General features: G+C 40.3%; 1 protein-coding gene across 1 annotated transcript in view; it reads right to left on the bottom strand.

Annotated features, from left to right (window-relative positions):
• Positions 1-12545, bottom strand: part of esama (endothelial cell adhesion molecule a) — a 61091-nt gene extending 48546 nt beyond the window's left edge. Inside the window, exon 1 of the mRNA XM_076750917.1 lies at positions 12085-12545. Within this exon, the coding sequence (XP_076607032.1) occupies positions 12085-12151 (67 nt within the window). The 5' untranslated portion in view covers positions 12152-12545. The remainder of the gene's footprint in view (positions 1-12084) is intronic.
• Between the last annotated feature and the right edge of the window lie 4007 nt (positions 12546-16552).

Genomic DNA, 16552 nt, shown 5'->3' with positions numbered 1-16552 from the left:
CACAGGCTCGTAACAGCTCACATTTCACTCACTATACGGGTGTTTACATAACTCTGTCTGTTTTCATATTTTACACATGTAACCACAAGGATTGTGTGTTGAGTTCTGAGCGCTGCCAAAACACAGTAACCTGCACTCTGTTCCTGAACGCATCCTGTGCAGACACTGGAGCTGCTGCTGTGCTGCTAAACAACGTATAACCAAAGCTTAAGTGCAGCATTGTCATATCATGAAGCAGACTTCTCAACAACGATTGCCAGCAGTTGTGGAAGGCACAGAGAACTGATGTGTCATTCTAAAGGCCATGGTCAGACAACTTGTTTTGTCATTTAATTTGGAGAACTTGTTGTGGATAAAGACTATGTGCCAATTACTGTCTGTTTGTGTGATAGGAGTTTGTTAAAAGCACTTTGGCACTTAATCTGATGAAATCATGCTTTCTCTGAGGGCTGTTGTCACTTGGACTTAAAATGAAGAAACGGAAATCCAATTATGACAGCGTTGGCGGAGATCCCCCTACATATTGAAAAAGAAGCATATTAGCAGCATATTAAATCATGTCCACATGACTGTCTGTGGGAGAGGGTGCATTAGCCAAAGAGAACACAGGGGAGGGCCGCGATGTGGGAGATATTTTCAATAAACAGCAATTATACTGTATACGGTGGAGCGTGGTGAGGATGAGGGAGGCAGGGTTGAAGGGGCCTGCACCTCTGAGCCATTATTGGAGTTAATGACATTAACTGAGCTCTCTCTGGAGTGTAGTTGTGTGTGACAGAAAAATAGATAAGAGCTTATAATTACATACACCACCCAGGGAAGTAAGGACTAGTGAAGAGAGACAGGAGATAGAGAAAGATGGAGGGAGAATTTATTTGATAGTATGAAAAATAAATAAAAAGGTCTGGGGCTGAGGACTGAAGATGAAGGACCGAATTCAGACATCGATATATTACACTAACACACATGTACACTCAAAAAACACATAAAACACACACATAAAATGGGCACAACACATAAACATAGATACACACACACACACACACACACACACACACACACACTATGCTGGTGTAACAAAGCCCCACTCCTCTAACCCTCCTGGCTGACCCGAGACTCTGATGCTGATGAGATGCTGGAGCTGCAGCCCTCAGGAGAGATGGGATGAAGGAGAGGAAGAGGAAGAGGAGGAGGACTGGATGACAAGATGAAGAGGAAAAGAAGAGGGCAACAAGGAGGAGGGGGAGGTAGAGATGTAATAATGTTGATAAAAGACAGAAGGAGATGTTTATGAGAAAAGGAAAAATGGAAAGAAGAGTGACTAAAGAGGAGTTAGATTATATGAATGAAAAAGAGACATTCTTAACAGATCATTTCATCTCTCTCAACCACTAAACAATGACAGATGTTATTAATGAAATGGCTTGCAGTGCAGCAGAGAGCAGAACATTTAATGCAGTGAGTGCTGAGATGACAGGAGGTCCTGCCCTCTGGAACATCACAGACACAAGCTAGTGAAAGAACGTGATCGGTAGAGCGGCTCCTTTTCCATGCTGGTGGGCATGGGACTTTAAGGATTGAGACTGCAGGAAACCCTGGCTTACCCTAGTCCTTCACGAAAGTCTTCTGTTCCATTCATATCACAAATCACATAGGTGAGCTCAACTGTGGAGATGCTGACACCATTGCTATAGTCTGTGGAATGGCTGCTCACCGGTTAAATCAGACAGTTCGACTCTCTTGTAGTGTATTTCACCTTGGACTGACTACCTTAAAATGGTGCTTTTAAAGTGGATGGATCAATAGTGCAATCATTCATTGTGGTGGTGGAGGGTGACTCCTCCTGGACTGTGCAAATGACACCTCTGTTTGTGGCATACGATGACAGACCTAATGGAAGCAGCTCTATTTCCTTCAATTAGTGTGCCGCTCACAGAGGAAGCACTGAGGGTGAGGGGAATAATGTTTCATCCTTTCATGGCAAAAGCCTTACCTTTGTTACATTTGGAAGTGTACAAGAAAATACTTTCAGTAGAGCTTTATTCATAACCAATTATAATAAATGACTTGTTGTCCTTTAAGACCAGTATGCTTTATGAATGGCATGCTGTTTTGGAAATTTGGATATGGAAAGAATCTCCCAAGGGGAAATGAGTGTCCTTGTCCAGGAGGGGCAGAATTGCCGCAAGGGGGGCTTAAGGGATTTATACCCAAATTTATACCCCCCCCCCCCCCTTTTTTTTTTAGATAAATTACAATACAATTTATATGCACAATGTTTAATGATGGCCTTCGTGTGTTGCCTCAACATTGAATTATATCTACTGTCATTTATGTTCTGTCATATGTCTTAAGTTTTCTGACTTCTGTGCATTTGTTGAATTTGCAGTCCATCTGTGAGGTAGTGGGTGATGCCTGAGTTGAGCTGCATTATTGTATTTGTCCATTAAACGAACCTGATCTGCTTGTTTTTTACTGTTGTATTGACTGACTACTTATGTAGTTCAACATGTAGGGAAATTACTGATCATTACTGACATCCTCTTGAATGCACCTCTCCTCCCACTCCAGCACAGTCAAATTCAACAACATACACAAACAGGTGTATGTGTGTGCCCACTGAACATGCCATTGCACTGATGCATACACTGTGTGAAAGTAGGTGCCACAGTCTCACCAGAAGGCCTCTTATTCACTCCTTTTAACTCTTGTGACTGTCAACAGTCACGCTTCTGATCAAACTGCCTTATCATGAGGATATATTTCACAGATTGAGCAAGACTGAGGATCTTTACTTACTATCTCAGTGCAAGTCTCTCAACAATATACTCATATAACAAGCCCACTGCCATTACCTGGAGTTGATACATGGAATTCTGGGAGAGGCAGGAAATCACTGAGTACATGAGAGGAAATAAGAAAAGTCAAGTTACAAAAACTAGAATTACATCCATGTCTATTCAGACTTATATATGTAGTGAAGAGATTGAAGGAATTTAATCAAATATATTTTTAGCAAAATGGTCACAATCTCCCCTTCTGTTCCTGAGTTTTGGTGTTGAATAATGGTCCGAAAAGTGTTTTTGCAGGACATTATGATGTCACAGTGAAGCTGACCTTTTGGATAATAAAATGTAATCACTCCATCATTTCATTCTATGACACATTTGTGTGAAATTTTGTCATAATTAGTGTATGAATGACATAGTGACCTTTGACCACCAAAAACAAATCAGTTCATCCTTCAGTCAAAGTGGACATTTCCACCATCAAACATATCTCCTGGAGAACATGAAACATCACCTGTAGATGAATGACTATTAGCAGTGTTACAGTAGCTAGAAAAGGTTTTCCCTTTGTGGTATCTAAAGGAGACAAGAGGCAGTGCTTCCTCAAATGTTCTGCCTCAGTGAGAACAGCAATGTAGCTCTGATGCCCTACAGGCCTTGGCTTAATGGTATGACTATAATGACTTTTTCCACATAGTTGCCTGCTGCTAGTGTCACCTCATACACAATTACTCTGGCTTTCATTGGGCCACGGTAATTACATTTTTCTTAATGTAAAAGACATTTTTCTAAGCACACAGGTGTCAGTTGCTGTGTCTATGATAAAATGACTACTTGGCTCTGTAAGTGTCCACATAGTATGTTCCTGCAGCATTTTATAAAGAGCAACTACCATCAAGAGAAATATTTACACTTTGTATGAAATATAAGCTTAGGCTTATTAAGCTTCAGGGGGGATGAGCATTGGTGCTTCAACACATCAGTAGAGAAGTCCACAGTCAATATGGGTATTACGTTGATTTGCCTTTTGTATTAATGCAGAGCTATTCAATTTTCAAACAGTATTAGAGTACTAGTAGGATTGGACTGGTTACATTAACTTGAGTGCGCACAGGGCAACTGTGTCATTTATGTGAAAATAAGTACTGGACTTCGCAACAGCAGATAACCCATATTAAAGGACCAAGATAAAAAAAAAAAAAAAAAAAAAAAAAACATGACTGGGACATCCCTGTTAATGAGTGTTCAAACATCACTGATTAACTACACTGAAAAGAAGATGAGAAGCATCAGCATGTGTCTGATTGAGCTCCAGCAGCTGACTGATTGACTGATCACAGCTTCACAGTAATAAAGCAGAGCAGCACATCAACTTGTCAGAAAAGATGCAGGGTGTAAACAATACCAATGTATATCATAAACTGACACAGGAGTCAGAGATTTTGCTCCATTGACAGACAAATACCACTCTTATCCAAATTCTGCATGAAATTAGAAAAATGAAAGCATTTACCACCTGCACTATGCAATTTTCCTGGGGAAAACCCTACAGTTAATAGTTTCATGAACTAGTACATGCCTGAACACGGCAATATCACAAATCAGTGTCACTCTTATGGCTAGTACAATTTCTTTAACTGTTCAGGAAAACAAACCCCCCTACTCAAGAGCAGGAAGGGAATCCAATTAAAGCTTTTCCATTTGGTTTCAGTGAAATACAATGGTAATACACCGATTACTGACACTGCTCTGGATGTATAAATAAGAACGAGTCATGAAAGGTCAAACTCAGTGGTTGCTCTATATGGAACGTCAACAATCAAAAATCTGTTGCAGACCCATGCATCTCCATGATGAGCCTGAATGGTTTATTTAAAGAACATTTTTTAAACCTCCCTAAGAAAGAAAGAAAGAAAGAAAGAAAAGAGAGGAAATGAAAGAAAACAACACAGCAGCTCACAAATGGGTATTTAATTGGCAGTGTGACTGTGAGCTGCCCAAACACTTCAAGAAGAAAACCAGGATTATGTCAATGTGCCTGAAGTCAGATGTGCATCAGGCTATAACCCCCACCCCCACCTAAGTACCTCCAAGTAAGAATAATTTAACACAGGCTATCTTGTCTAAGCCCATGCCCTCAATTCCCGTCTGTCCACAGCTAAATTAACTTTTTTTTTTTTTTTTTTTTGTGAAGGACATGTCAGAAGGATATGTGGTCGTGGTTGTTGTTGACTTCTGCTTGCAACATCTGTCAGTGGGACTGGAAGCAGGCAGTGTTTGCTCATAGCAGCAATGTCATCTTGGCTTACCGAGACGCAAAACGTGGTTATGTCATTTACTTCATGATCAGGCAGAGAGAATTTATACAAGAGAAACCATGTGATTATTTTGTTTCTCTACAACTGCAGGTATGTGGGTGGCGTGGCTACGTTTTACATGCTAATTCTATTCATCTTTTGAAATATTAGTTTTCATATCATTCTCTTTTCTCTCTTTCCATTCTGGACTTTCCCTTGGAAGGCACAGACACAGTTTTTACACAGAGTTAGACCTACTACATCAGCATCTAGGGTAACCTGTCCTGCTTCTCACGTTTGGATTTCTGGCTTCTATTTACCACTTTGTTGGGATCATTTCCATGTACCTAATGACCTATGTGATGACCATTTCTAACAAAATAAAAACAATCAATTAATAAAATACAATTAATCAATTCAAATTAAATGTATCCTATAAATGGGATCTTTCTACAGTGCTTGACATCAGTAGTAACTGTGCTGAGCACCAAGTCAATGACAGTGACATGCAGTGAGGTCCATGACTGGTGAGGCACTGACTCCTCTGGAGTCAGATGTAAAAATATATGAACCCAAAATAGAAGCTTATATTTCAGTTTTGACTTAATTGAAACATTTAGTTGTTTTAAAAGCTTTTAATTATGTTTTAATCAATTCCACACTGTTAAGCACTAGGATAGCGAGAAAAGCAAAGAAATATTTAATATAAGGTCAAATTCAACATTTTAAAATTTAAATGTTTTTTTTTGGCTGATCTCTCTCTTTTTTTTTAAATTAAAATTGAACACTCACTATCGCCCTCTGTGTAGGAGAGCACACAGCGACGTGCATTGCGCCGATGGAGCTCAGCACTGCCACCCATCAGTGTGGCACAATACTTTCTGCCTCACCTGGAGCATTTTCACTGCGCATTCATGGCCGATATAAAGAGAGACAGCAATGGGCATGCACCAACTGCACAGCAAAGAAGTGAGGCACAGCTCATCGCTGCCTCACCTCACCCTTCTCCCATATATTTGAACAGGAAATGCGTAAATTTAGCGATTTTGACCATATAAATGTTGAAATCATACAGAAAACAAATTTCTAGAACAGTCATGAGCTTAAGTCTGAATTTCCTCCTCTTAATGAATTTATAACCACAGCAAATTTTGTTTAAATTATATTTTAACAGGTGAGGCACTGCCTCCCCTGCCTCCCCTGACCACACGTCACTGGTCAATGATTTATGATTAGTTATTATTAGTGGTTACTATTATACTCAGTCCAGAGGCAGATAGGAAAAGAGGTTTTTGACATCAGCAGTCTGATGTGATGCTGAGAGTAGGGGGGGAATACCAAGCACAGCAACCAGACTGGCCTTAAGAACCACCTGATAAGCCAACTGCGACTCTCTTGGCTGTAAATAGTCATTAGCCAGTGTACTGTCAAATGTTGGGAATGAGGCTGACACTTCAGTGTTGTATTGTGTGTGCAATTCTGCAGCACAGGCCATTATTATGACTTGGGACAAACCAAGAATTGATGATAATGTCTCTATAAATATACTATATGTCTCGTACTTATTTATATACATAATGCCTTGTTGAGGGAAACTATTATTGGTCCTAAATGGCTGGAAGCAAACATCAGCAGGGAATAACTCTATTTATGTAGCCGAGAAGCAAAACAATATACAAAACTATGTTTTACTGTCCACCAGAGATTTTTATCAGAGTCTGCAGGCACCTTTCCAGGCATCAATCACTCAAAGGGGGGAAAAAATATCAAGACCCATATACGGTCACTCTGCCCATGTGTGTACACTGATGTTGGATTCTTCCTCTTTGAGAGAGGAAAATGGGGAGGGATAAAGAGAGAAAGACAGGGTGAAGAGGAAGAGAAAGATGAAGTAAGGAAGTATGTGTGTCTGTGCCTTTAAGAGTCCACAGACCAGGGCAGAATGTTGGGAAAGTCGCCCAGTGTCTTTCTCATGACCCCTGAGGGGAAGCCTTTTCCTTCTGGGTCCATGGATGGAGACGTGACATCAGAGAAAGCCCACGAAAGGGACAACCAACATATCTGCACATCCCAACATGCATGTGACAGCTGGCACTGAATCCCTGCTTCTCGCGTTTGCCTGCACACAACCATATCACTGCTGCTAGCACTTTGACTGAAAAAATTATTCACAAATTCCTATACATGCATTTATAAATGACAGCAACACATCCACACATCTCCAAGCAGCAAGCTACTAGTGACTGTTAGTTCTACTTTCCCACAGTTTATCTCATGTTGAGACTAAAAATATGAATGCCTGTGTACACTTAAATATAGTAGTACTCAGTGAATGTGGGGCAGGAGTAGCAACTTGTCAGACCTTCAATGGTTAACCTGAACATGGACTTCAGAGGTCAAACCAGCCTTTAAAATATGCAGCTAATACTGCAGTGCTCCACATTCTTTAATCACTGCATTAATCCTGTGAATGTGACTTTAATTAAGGTAAAATAATTAGATTAAGGTGTTTACTTGATCCCAGGCATAATTGCAGTATCTTTAGACTTAAACTAAGACAGACGTATCGATGCACATGGCAGAGCCTCTGTTTGCAGTGTTTGGTTCTTGTTGGGAATTCAATCAAACGACCACAATGAGATGCAAAATGACCCAGAGACATACAAACTGACAACAAAGAGTTGCAAAATAACTACAGAGAGATAAAAAATTACCACAAAAACAAAAATGACAAAGAGACAAAACAACCAAAAAGAAATACAAAATGAATACAAGGAGATGCAAAATGACAACACAGAAGCACAAAATGAGTAAAAAGAGATACAAAATGAATACAAAGAACAACAGTTTGACAACTGTTTAGTCGTTTTGTGTCTCTTTGTGTGGTTTTGATCCTTTGTAGGAGAGCTACGTAGGTGCAAGCCAGTGAAAATACTTATCACATCATACTGACAGAAGGTGGAGGTTTCACAGGATATAAGGAAAAAGACTGAAATGGAAAGCTTGGTAAGATTGCTCAGCTATGAATGCTGTCTCTTGTACAGAGATGGCTCTCTCTTTATCAGTGTGAGGTTGAACCTGCTCTAATCTCCCTTCAGGTTCTTGTTCTTCTGGGCCTTGTACAAAGAGCCAGTGGGTGTAAATACACGGGATTACAAGAGGCACTGGCACACTTGCATGAACTGACGATTGGACAGCAAACTGCCTCGCTGGAGAGGAATAGTGCACTGTTGTATTTCTGTGTCATTACGTATGTACTGATAAATCCCTCAATCTCTTTCCTCAAATCAAAATTGCACCAGTTGCTGGGGACACATACAGGAGAACTGCATGCTTCAAACTGCTATAATCCCAGCTCAAAGCGGAAAGGGGCTTTGCCACACATCCATTTGGTATTATTCTAAGAAATAGGCAATTAGAGATAAGGCCATAGTTGTAAGTTGGGTGAACTGCATTCCATGGCCCTCCCTTTGGCACTCTTAGGGGACATAAAAAGTATTTTGAGATGAAGTGTTGTCAGGGTAACAATGGGGAGCAAAACAGGAAACAAACCTATGCAGTCACATTGTCATATATAGAGTATGTCAGTGTGCCAAACTTGCCAAAGACATGTTGTGTTATAATGAGGGAAGGATCAGTGCCCTAAGTGGCCCCATGTTAAAATAATATATGTAGCTAAAAATAACACCTGCAACCCTCTCATCCACTACTATAAATCACCGAGCGTAGCCACTGAAAATCAGCAGCAGCAGCAGCAGCAGCAGCACAGCTTTCCTTTCCCCCACCCCATCGGAGCCTTTGAAGCTCATATGGATTGACCTTGTTAAATAAGTAAAGTCCATTGTGGGACCCACCTGGAAAACAAATGAAGATGTTCTTTTGCCAGATGGTGTGTCCAGAATAGAAAAGTAATCGTACGATGGCTAAGTGAGAGATAAGGCATGGCTTGTACATTGTTGCCATGAACAACTGGCATTCGATAAGGGACATCTACCTCAAGATCCCTGCATGTGCTCATGTAAATGCATTTCCATCACGCACACGCACACACACAAACCTCCAAAACACAGTGCTAATGTCGGGAATAAAAGCATAGCTCTTTTCATTGCACACTGTCCATTTTATTGGAGCTGGGAACTGCTGGGCTGGGATGTTGAAAAATGTATAAATTAGGGTCCAGATTTCCACTGCTGGGGGCCAGGTGTCAATGCAATCACTCAAAGCATTCTACTACTGTCCTGGCAAACATATCAGCTCATTAACAATTTGACTTGGCCTGCAATAATTTAATAATTGAATAATAATAATTGAACCAGACACACAGAATAAAATCATAATCAAATGACAAGGATTTACTGGCTAGAGTGAAATAACACTAGAAAAAAAATAAAGAGAAAATTCTCCTTGTGTTTGATTCTTGAGCTGACTTGCCAAAGAACAAATGAGGGTCAAATTAATTTAAGTAATTCTAATACATCGTTTAATTCGGTACATCGCCTATTGAGCCTAGGCTAATGTAATCAATTTAGCTGATCCAAAAATGGCTTTATTGAGACAATCTTAGATTCATGAGAGTGAGAAGCAAAGTCAGCTAGAATGCAGTAAAAGATTAATAGAAAAAAGATACAACTGCTAGGAGGAAGCGCAGAAGTTTGATGTCAAATTCATTAAGAAAATTAAGAATAAACTGAACAGAGGACAACATTCCAGTTCAGTGGCGGAATATTGTATATTTTCACCTGTTCTTGCTTGAAACAATGTGTGTGTGCGTAACCTGTTTGTATTTGAACATTGTACCAAACACCGTGTAAGTCTCATGGAGAGTTTGTTAACAGGATTATCATAATTTCTTGTGAATAAAATGTACTATACCTTGTTCTATTCTGTTTTGTTTTTGTTTGTCTGTTTTACTATATGTCCTACAAACAACCCCCCCCCCCCGTCCCAAAAAAAAAAAAAAAAAAAAAAAATTATTCAATTTACTATAATAAAAGACAATGACAAGCACCTAATGATCAGGGGGTCTGGAGCTGATTCAGATGAGTGACTCAAGAGTCAAAAGTCAGTGGAGCTCTTAATTTGAATTATATGTGTACAAAGTATTTTTAACATGACCACAATCGCTCATAAATTTCTTCTGACGTCAACAGCCTGATAACATTCTCCACAACTCTGATTTTTGACTGAAACATCAAATGAAGTCTTATCTTTGTTGTCAGAGGACATTTGCTCACTTCCTGTTCTAACGCACTCAGCTACATCGGGGACTCAAGGAGCGCTCAGCTTTCCTGTTGCCACAGGTTATTATTCATGAACATTTCCTCTCTGTATACTGACCACTTGGGGTGTTCAGGACACACCTGCAGGGCAATTGATGGCGAGTCAAATGCTGCAGTCAAGGTCAGTCACTATGGTTCTATTGTCCTGTTGTTCTGTGACACTGAATCACAGTCTATTGTTAAAACTCCAGATTAGTCACTACAAGCAATTACTCCGTGAAATACCTTTAAAGGTGTGTAAACCGTCATATCATCAAAGGGGTCTGGAAAACAGTAGCACTTCTCAGGTAATACCCCTCCCTCTGGGTATAACAGGCAAGCCAGAGATTGCCTTTGTCAGCACATGTGATTGTTTTGGCAACAGCACTGAAAAGTACACACAGGCTTTGGGCAGCCAAGAGCAAAATCAGGCAAAATGTAGAGTTGCTGCCTGCTTTCAAGTCTCACAGGCTGAATGAAAGCCACCAGCCTGTCTGTTGGAACTAAGACGCACTCACCTGAAGCAGATGGAGCTGTCTAACTTAAATGGATATCTCCTGTTCTTCCATATGAGAGCAGGACGGTTCGTGAGAGAAGACTATGGCCAAGTTAAAAGTTAACGTTAGAGGCATTCATGACCGCCATCGGCCTAGTGTGGTTTCTGTTGATGCTGAGAGTTGAGTTGAGACAAGAGGAACGATAAAATGATAATTCAAAATTCATGGCCAGATGAATATGAGCTCACAGAGAAATCCCTTGTTGCTATTTAAAGAGGAATATTTTCTGTCAAGTGCACCTTTACATGGTCTCCAGTCATGCAGGCTGATGGAAGCTAAATTTTACTTGAGGTTTCTGCCTCTAAGGAAGGAGCCATACAAAAGTTCTCTCAAAAACACCTCAGTCTAACATATCTTATGACAAATCATAACAACATTTTCCTGTAAAGTGTACAATGATGCTCCCCTCTTAATAATGCAGTTACATTTTTTACCTGAATTAATCATTTAAAACTTCTCATTCCTTAAAACATTTGCAAAATACTCAAGCAGCTGTACCATGCCCCAATTTCTAAATCAAAGAGAAGGGAAAAGTAGGCTGCGTGCACTGTACAGCTATGAGTGAAAGTAGGGGTTTAATACATTGCTAGAGAGAGTGATGGCAGAGCCAATGTTGCAGCAGCTATAAAGGGATTATTCTTCCCTGGAAGACATAATCATGTGTAACACACTTGTTTCAAATCCTGTGAAAAACAAACAGGTGTTTCAGCTTTAAATCCAGCCCTTCATCCTCTGGCACACATACACGAGAGAACCCCCAGAAACGGACCTTTTCTGTCATTTTCTCATTAGTTACTGTATTAGGCTGTGCTGAATTATGTCAGGATGGTTTCAAGCATGCGTCTGGGAAGTACACATCGCATATTGAAGAATATGGATATATTTTAAAAGTAGGTTAAAATGTAAAAAAATGTAGGCCTACTTAGTGTTGACAACACTCACAACCATTGCTTTGATACATTGAATGAAAATGTGGATTCAGTGTCAAAAGTGGTTCAAGTGTTGAATAAATGTCACCTCAGGACACATCATTAGTCCAGTTTTAGGAATAACATTTACATTATTATAATAGTATCTCACATACAAAGCATGTTAAGTGTGTTATTTGGTGTATAAAAAGCATAAACACAAATAAAGACTTGTGAATAAATTAGGAAATATGTGAAATAAGTTCTTTACTGACCTGAGAGCCCCCACAGAAAAGTAAATGAGAGCAAAGTAAGTTTCCTGGAAGTGGTATAGACCTCCATGGTGGATGCAGCCACAGTTTCCACTTCTCTCTGTGTTAATGTCCTTCAGCCAGCTTTATATATGAGCAGGGTTTCGCCTCGGGCAAAGCTCCTCAAGTCTGTCAAGTGGTTTTCCTTCAATCTCCCGGAGACGTTGGCCGGGAAGGTAAGGGACACTTCAGGTGAGGAAATGTGGTAGCCGTCTAATGCCACCGCCGTAGGAAGCCTCTTCTCTGACTTTGCGGTGAGATGGTAATAAAGTGATGTGTAAATTGGATCACCACCTCCGACACTGAAGATCTTCCCCGACTCTTCTTGTCCTCCTCTTAACGCCAGGCTGCATCTGCAATTCCGTCCTTATCGAGACAGCAGCGAATTCAACTCTGCAAGTTGTCATCGTGTGTCCTTTCCTGATAGAGCGAGACAGGAGAGAGAGAGGGACTTGCTCCCTCCGTGAGCGAGCTGGCGTCGAGTGGACCTCAATATTAATGACAAGTTCCGGTGGTGAGCTTGAAAATAAAACCCACCATTTACGTACACTTTTTTGGCGAATGTTGTGGGTGACCTTCTGCTTTTATTTTGAAAGTACAGTTGACTACCATCCGTTATTTCGCTGCCTATATTTTATAACTTGACACAGGACACCTGTCCTCTGGTTACGTGCAGGTGTAAAAGCTACTTTTCATGGACAATTTTGGATATAATTCCGATAAAAGTAACAAAATGAACAGTAACAAATTGTCATAAACACAACATATTCCATGTTTATACTGTTTATATTGCTGTTTGCTATTTAATGTCTTTTTACTGATGCCCTCTATTTTTTGCTATCCATTTTGCTGCTGTAATTCTTGAAATTTCCCCACTGTGGGACTAATAAAGGAATCTTAGCATGTGATACAGTGAATGTAAAATGAGAAATTTGATTAAATGTTTTAAAAAACAGTCTTTTGTCCTTACCCAGCGTTCCCCAAAACCGTTTACATAAATTAAAAACAAGGTCAAATATAGAAGCAGTGGGAGTGATACTTGATCAATCACATTTCTTTGTGCATTTCTCAAAAAAACCCAAGTTATGTGTCACAAAGAGAGAATAATTGATTAGGCTATATAAGATTATTTCTTCAAGTTCCCTAAACACCGTTCTAGTTCAGCTGTGCCTCCAATTTGCCTCTAAATAAGACAGAGAGCAAATTGGGTCTTCCATTGAATTCTAGGCAGGCATACTCACATGCAACTCACCAGCTTCACATACCCTGGCTCAAGATTTTTCAGCATTAAGCCTATTTCCAAACCCACACAACTAAAGCTCCATCCTTTTCCTCAGTCTCTCCTTGAAAATCTGCAGCTCCTGCTCTATCATGTGTAAAGAGGCGTGGGTCTGAAAGCAGAGAAACAGACTTGACGTGAATTCCCAAGGTGAGCTCACCCCCCTGATGTAAAAATATGGACTGACCTGTGCTCTCCAAGGTGGTCAGACTCCTTTATTTCATTTTCTAAGGTTGCCCAGTTGCCTCAGCAACAACGGTGAGGCTAATGCAGGAAGACTGCTCAATTATGAGAGGTGAGCAAGGGTTATTCCTGTGATTAAATCCAAAGAAGCAGGGTCCAAGCCTTATGGGAATAGGATTTTGTTGTGTTGTTGTAAATTGCATCTGGGCCTCCAGCTGAATTCTACATCATTCAGGGAAAAGCTGTCAAAACAGGCCTGTTTTTATTTTGCAGCAAAAATAATTTGTGCAGAGCAGAAAGGCTAATACTGGATTCTGGATTGGACAGCTAATCCAAACACAAAACAAAGTCTACTCAAATGTTGAGCAAACCTGACAACTAGAGGTCTTTCTATATAAAATAAATAAATAAATAAACAAAATAAAAAAAAAAAAAAAAGATAACATTCAATGGAACAAGTGTCAAGTAACTTACAGCTGGCAGCATTACTATCCTCATCATTAAAAGACATAATGCCAATGCAGCACATACCAACAACATGTCACCCAGGTGGTATGTGTCTTCCTCAAGCTTGGGTCCTAGGAGTCTGACAGTTCTGCACAGTATCTTAGCTGTTCCTAGGACTGCACTCCTCTGGACAGAGTTGTCAGGTAGGGATTTGCTAGAGCCACTCTCCCAGTTTGGGGCAGACAGGAAGTCCCCAAATCCAAATGAAAGTCACCACAAAAGGTGGTTGAGAATGGCAGAGGTAAGATCCTTTGGGACTTCAACTTTCAGACAGAACAGGTGCTGACTAACTACCTAGACACTGTGGTGGTTGACAAAGAAAAGAGGACACCAGTAATGACATCAAGAAGAAAGAGCAAGAGAACCTAGAGAAATGTCAAGGGCTGAAGGAAGAACCAAATTGGATGTGGAAGGTAAAATCCAGTTGTCACAGTGGTAATGAGAGCATTTGGGCTTGTGACCCCAATCAGTAGATGTCGCTGTACACTACGCCAGACACAGTTATGCCTCTCATGCTTTCTACTAAATGCTGGACTGTCCTAGGGGCATCTTTGCACAGCATGCATCTTGGGTCTTGTTTGCTGTGGTGAACCCCTGCCTAACTGATCTGCTGCTGACTGCCTGTTCTTGTGCTGCTATGATCAGAGCCTATGTACTGTCCTTCAGTCCATCTTTTTCATACATGTCTTCTATCTGTCCTGGTATCTGTGGCCTTTATCTCTTCCTTTGGTCATCTTATTATTCCATCTTAAAATCTGATGACTGGTGGGGCACACTGTATGTGTTGATGGCTTGGCTCTTATTCTTCCCCAGTGAGCTGGGTCTTCAGGACCTGTCTCACTCTCTGGCTGTAGCTGACCTCCTTCATGCCTCTTTGTGGTTTCCATTTGCCTGTGGGCTATCCAGGTACATGCCTGTTATCCTGCCATCTGGTAATTCAGCAGCTTCAGCAGCTTCAGAGGGGACAGTGCATTACCTTACCGCACTGAGTTCTCGATGTAGGCTATTAGTGTCCTGTTGGCTTTGTGTAGTGCCAAGCACTCCAGTAATCATATGTGAGGCATGGAATCATTAAGCTTGTTGTGTCAGTCCAGGCTGTGCTCAGGTTGGTCATTCTGGTATTGGTGTCTTGGGTGACTGCTCTGTCAACCAGTAGTTGGTGCTTTAACCCTATGGTGTTGTTTCCAATTCCCTTCTGAGTTTCATTGACTCATGTGCCTGTTCAACTTAGCTGCTGTGATGCCTGTGAGGAGCTTCCATATTGTGGAGAGCCAGATTGTCTGGCCTGTTGGGTGAAGGTGTTGTACCCACATGGGGACATTCATGATCTCCCCTGCCTTAGCCAGTCCGGTTGACACCTTCATATTAGCAGCTGATTTATCTATGTTGCCAGGTGTTCATGGAGTGCTGTTATCTTCTTCAGCCAGTGTGTGGTGGAGCCTGGTGTAGTTCTTGATGCTTGAGTGTAACATATATGCACTCACACAGGTGAACTGAATTTTTTAAACTTTTACAAACTTTTTATACTTTTACTTATACATTTTATATACATACATGTACAAATATCCACACACATTCACATACATAGTGAGCATATACATTCATATAAACCTTGAGTAGTTTAATGTCTAACATGAACATTAAAATTATTTTCTTATGGGGTGTACAGCTCACCGTGTATGGTCAACTTACAATGGAACACTTCTGGAGCTTGGTCATTATACCTATGGAAAGTCCTCTGATGAGGAATTACATTCATATGGTGGTGGTGATATTACCAAGATCTCAAACAGTAAGGAAGAAACCATGAATGTGCAGTTGACATTGTTTGTGATTGCTGATGCAGTGCAGTGGAGTGCAGGTCATGTAAATATGTTTTGGTCATTATATACAAGCTCTTCTAAATTAGCTGCAATTTAGCTGCACTGTAACATTTCTTTGGACTGTTGCCTGTCTGTAACATAAAAAATAGTTGCAAGTGAATAACTACTTTGATAAAATATAAGAAGAAAGCAGATGAAAAAGTATGAGGATCATAATGTGAGAATCTATTGTTTTTATGATCAGATCATCTCAGATTATACTCTATAAAACTAGATGCATAAAATCGACATAAGCCTGCATGAAGGTATTGGTTTAAGACAGTTATGATTGCACTAGACCTGTAGACATGTAGATTTGGTTTTAAGACCAGATTCCTGCTTGATGATCAAAGACCTGTCCTTCTTCGAGACATACTGTATAGATCCAGATGGTGCAGCAGAAGGCATTTTGAACACAGGTCATGTTTTCATATTTCAAATCTGGATTTAGAATAGAATATCTTCATAGCTTGTGGAAGTGAGCTGATTAATTTCCCTGCTTTGATGAAAAATACTAATGTAGAGGATTAAAATTTACATCAGGCAAAAATTCATGTTTGCTGCATATTATACTGCATGGACAAAAATCTATGATACTCTA

This window comes from Chaetodon auriga, chromosome 15 (assembly GCF_051107435.1).
Source record: "Chaetodon auriga isolate fChaAug3 chromosome 15, fChaAug3.hap1, whole genome shotgun sequence".
NCBI lineage: Eukaryota > Metazoa > Chordata > Actinopteri > Chaetodontiformes > Chaetodontidae > Chaetodon > Chaetodon auriga.
The sequence above is the reverse complement of the archived record's forward strand: the minus strand, read 5'-3'. Positions and strand labels throughout refer to the sequence as shown.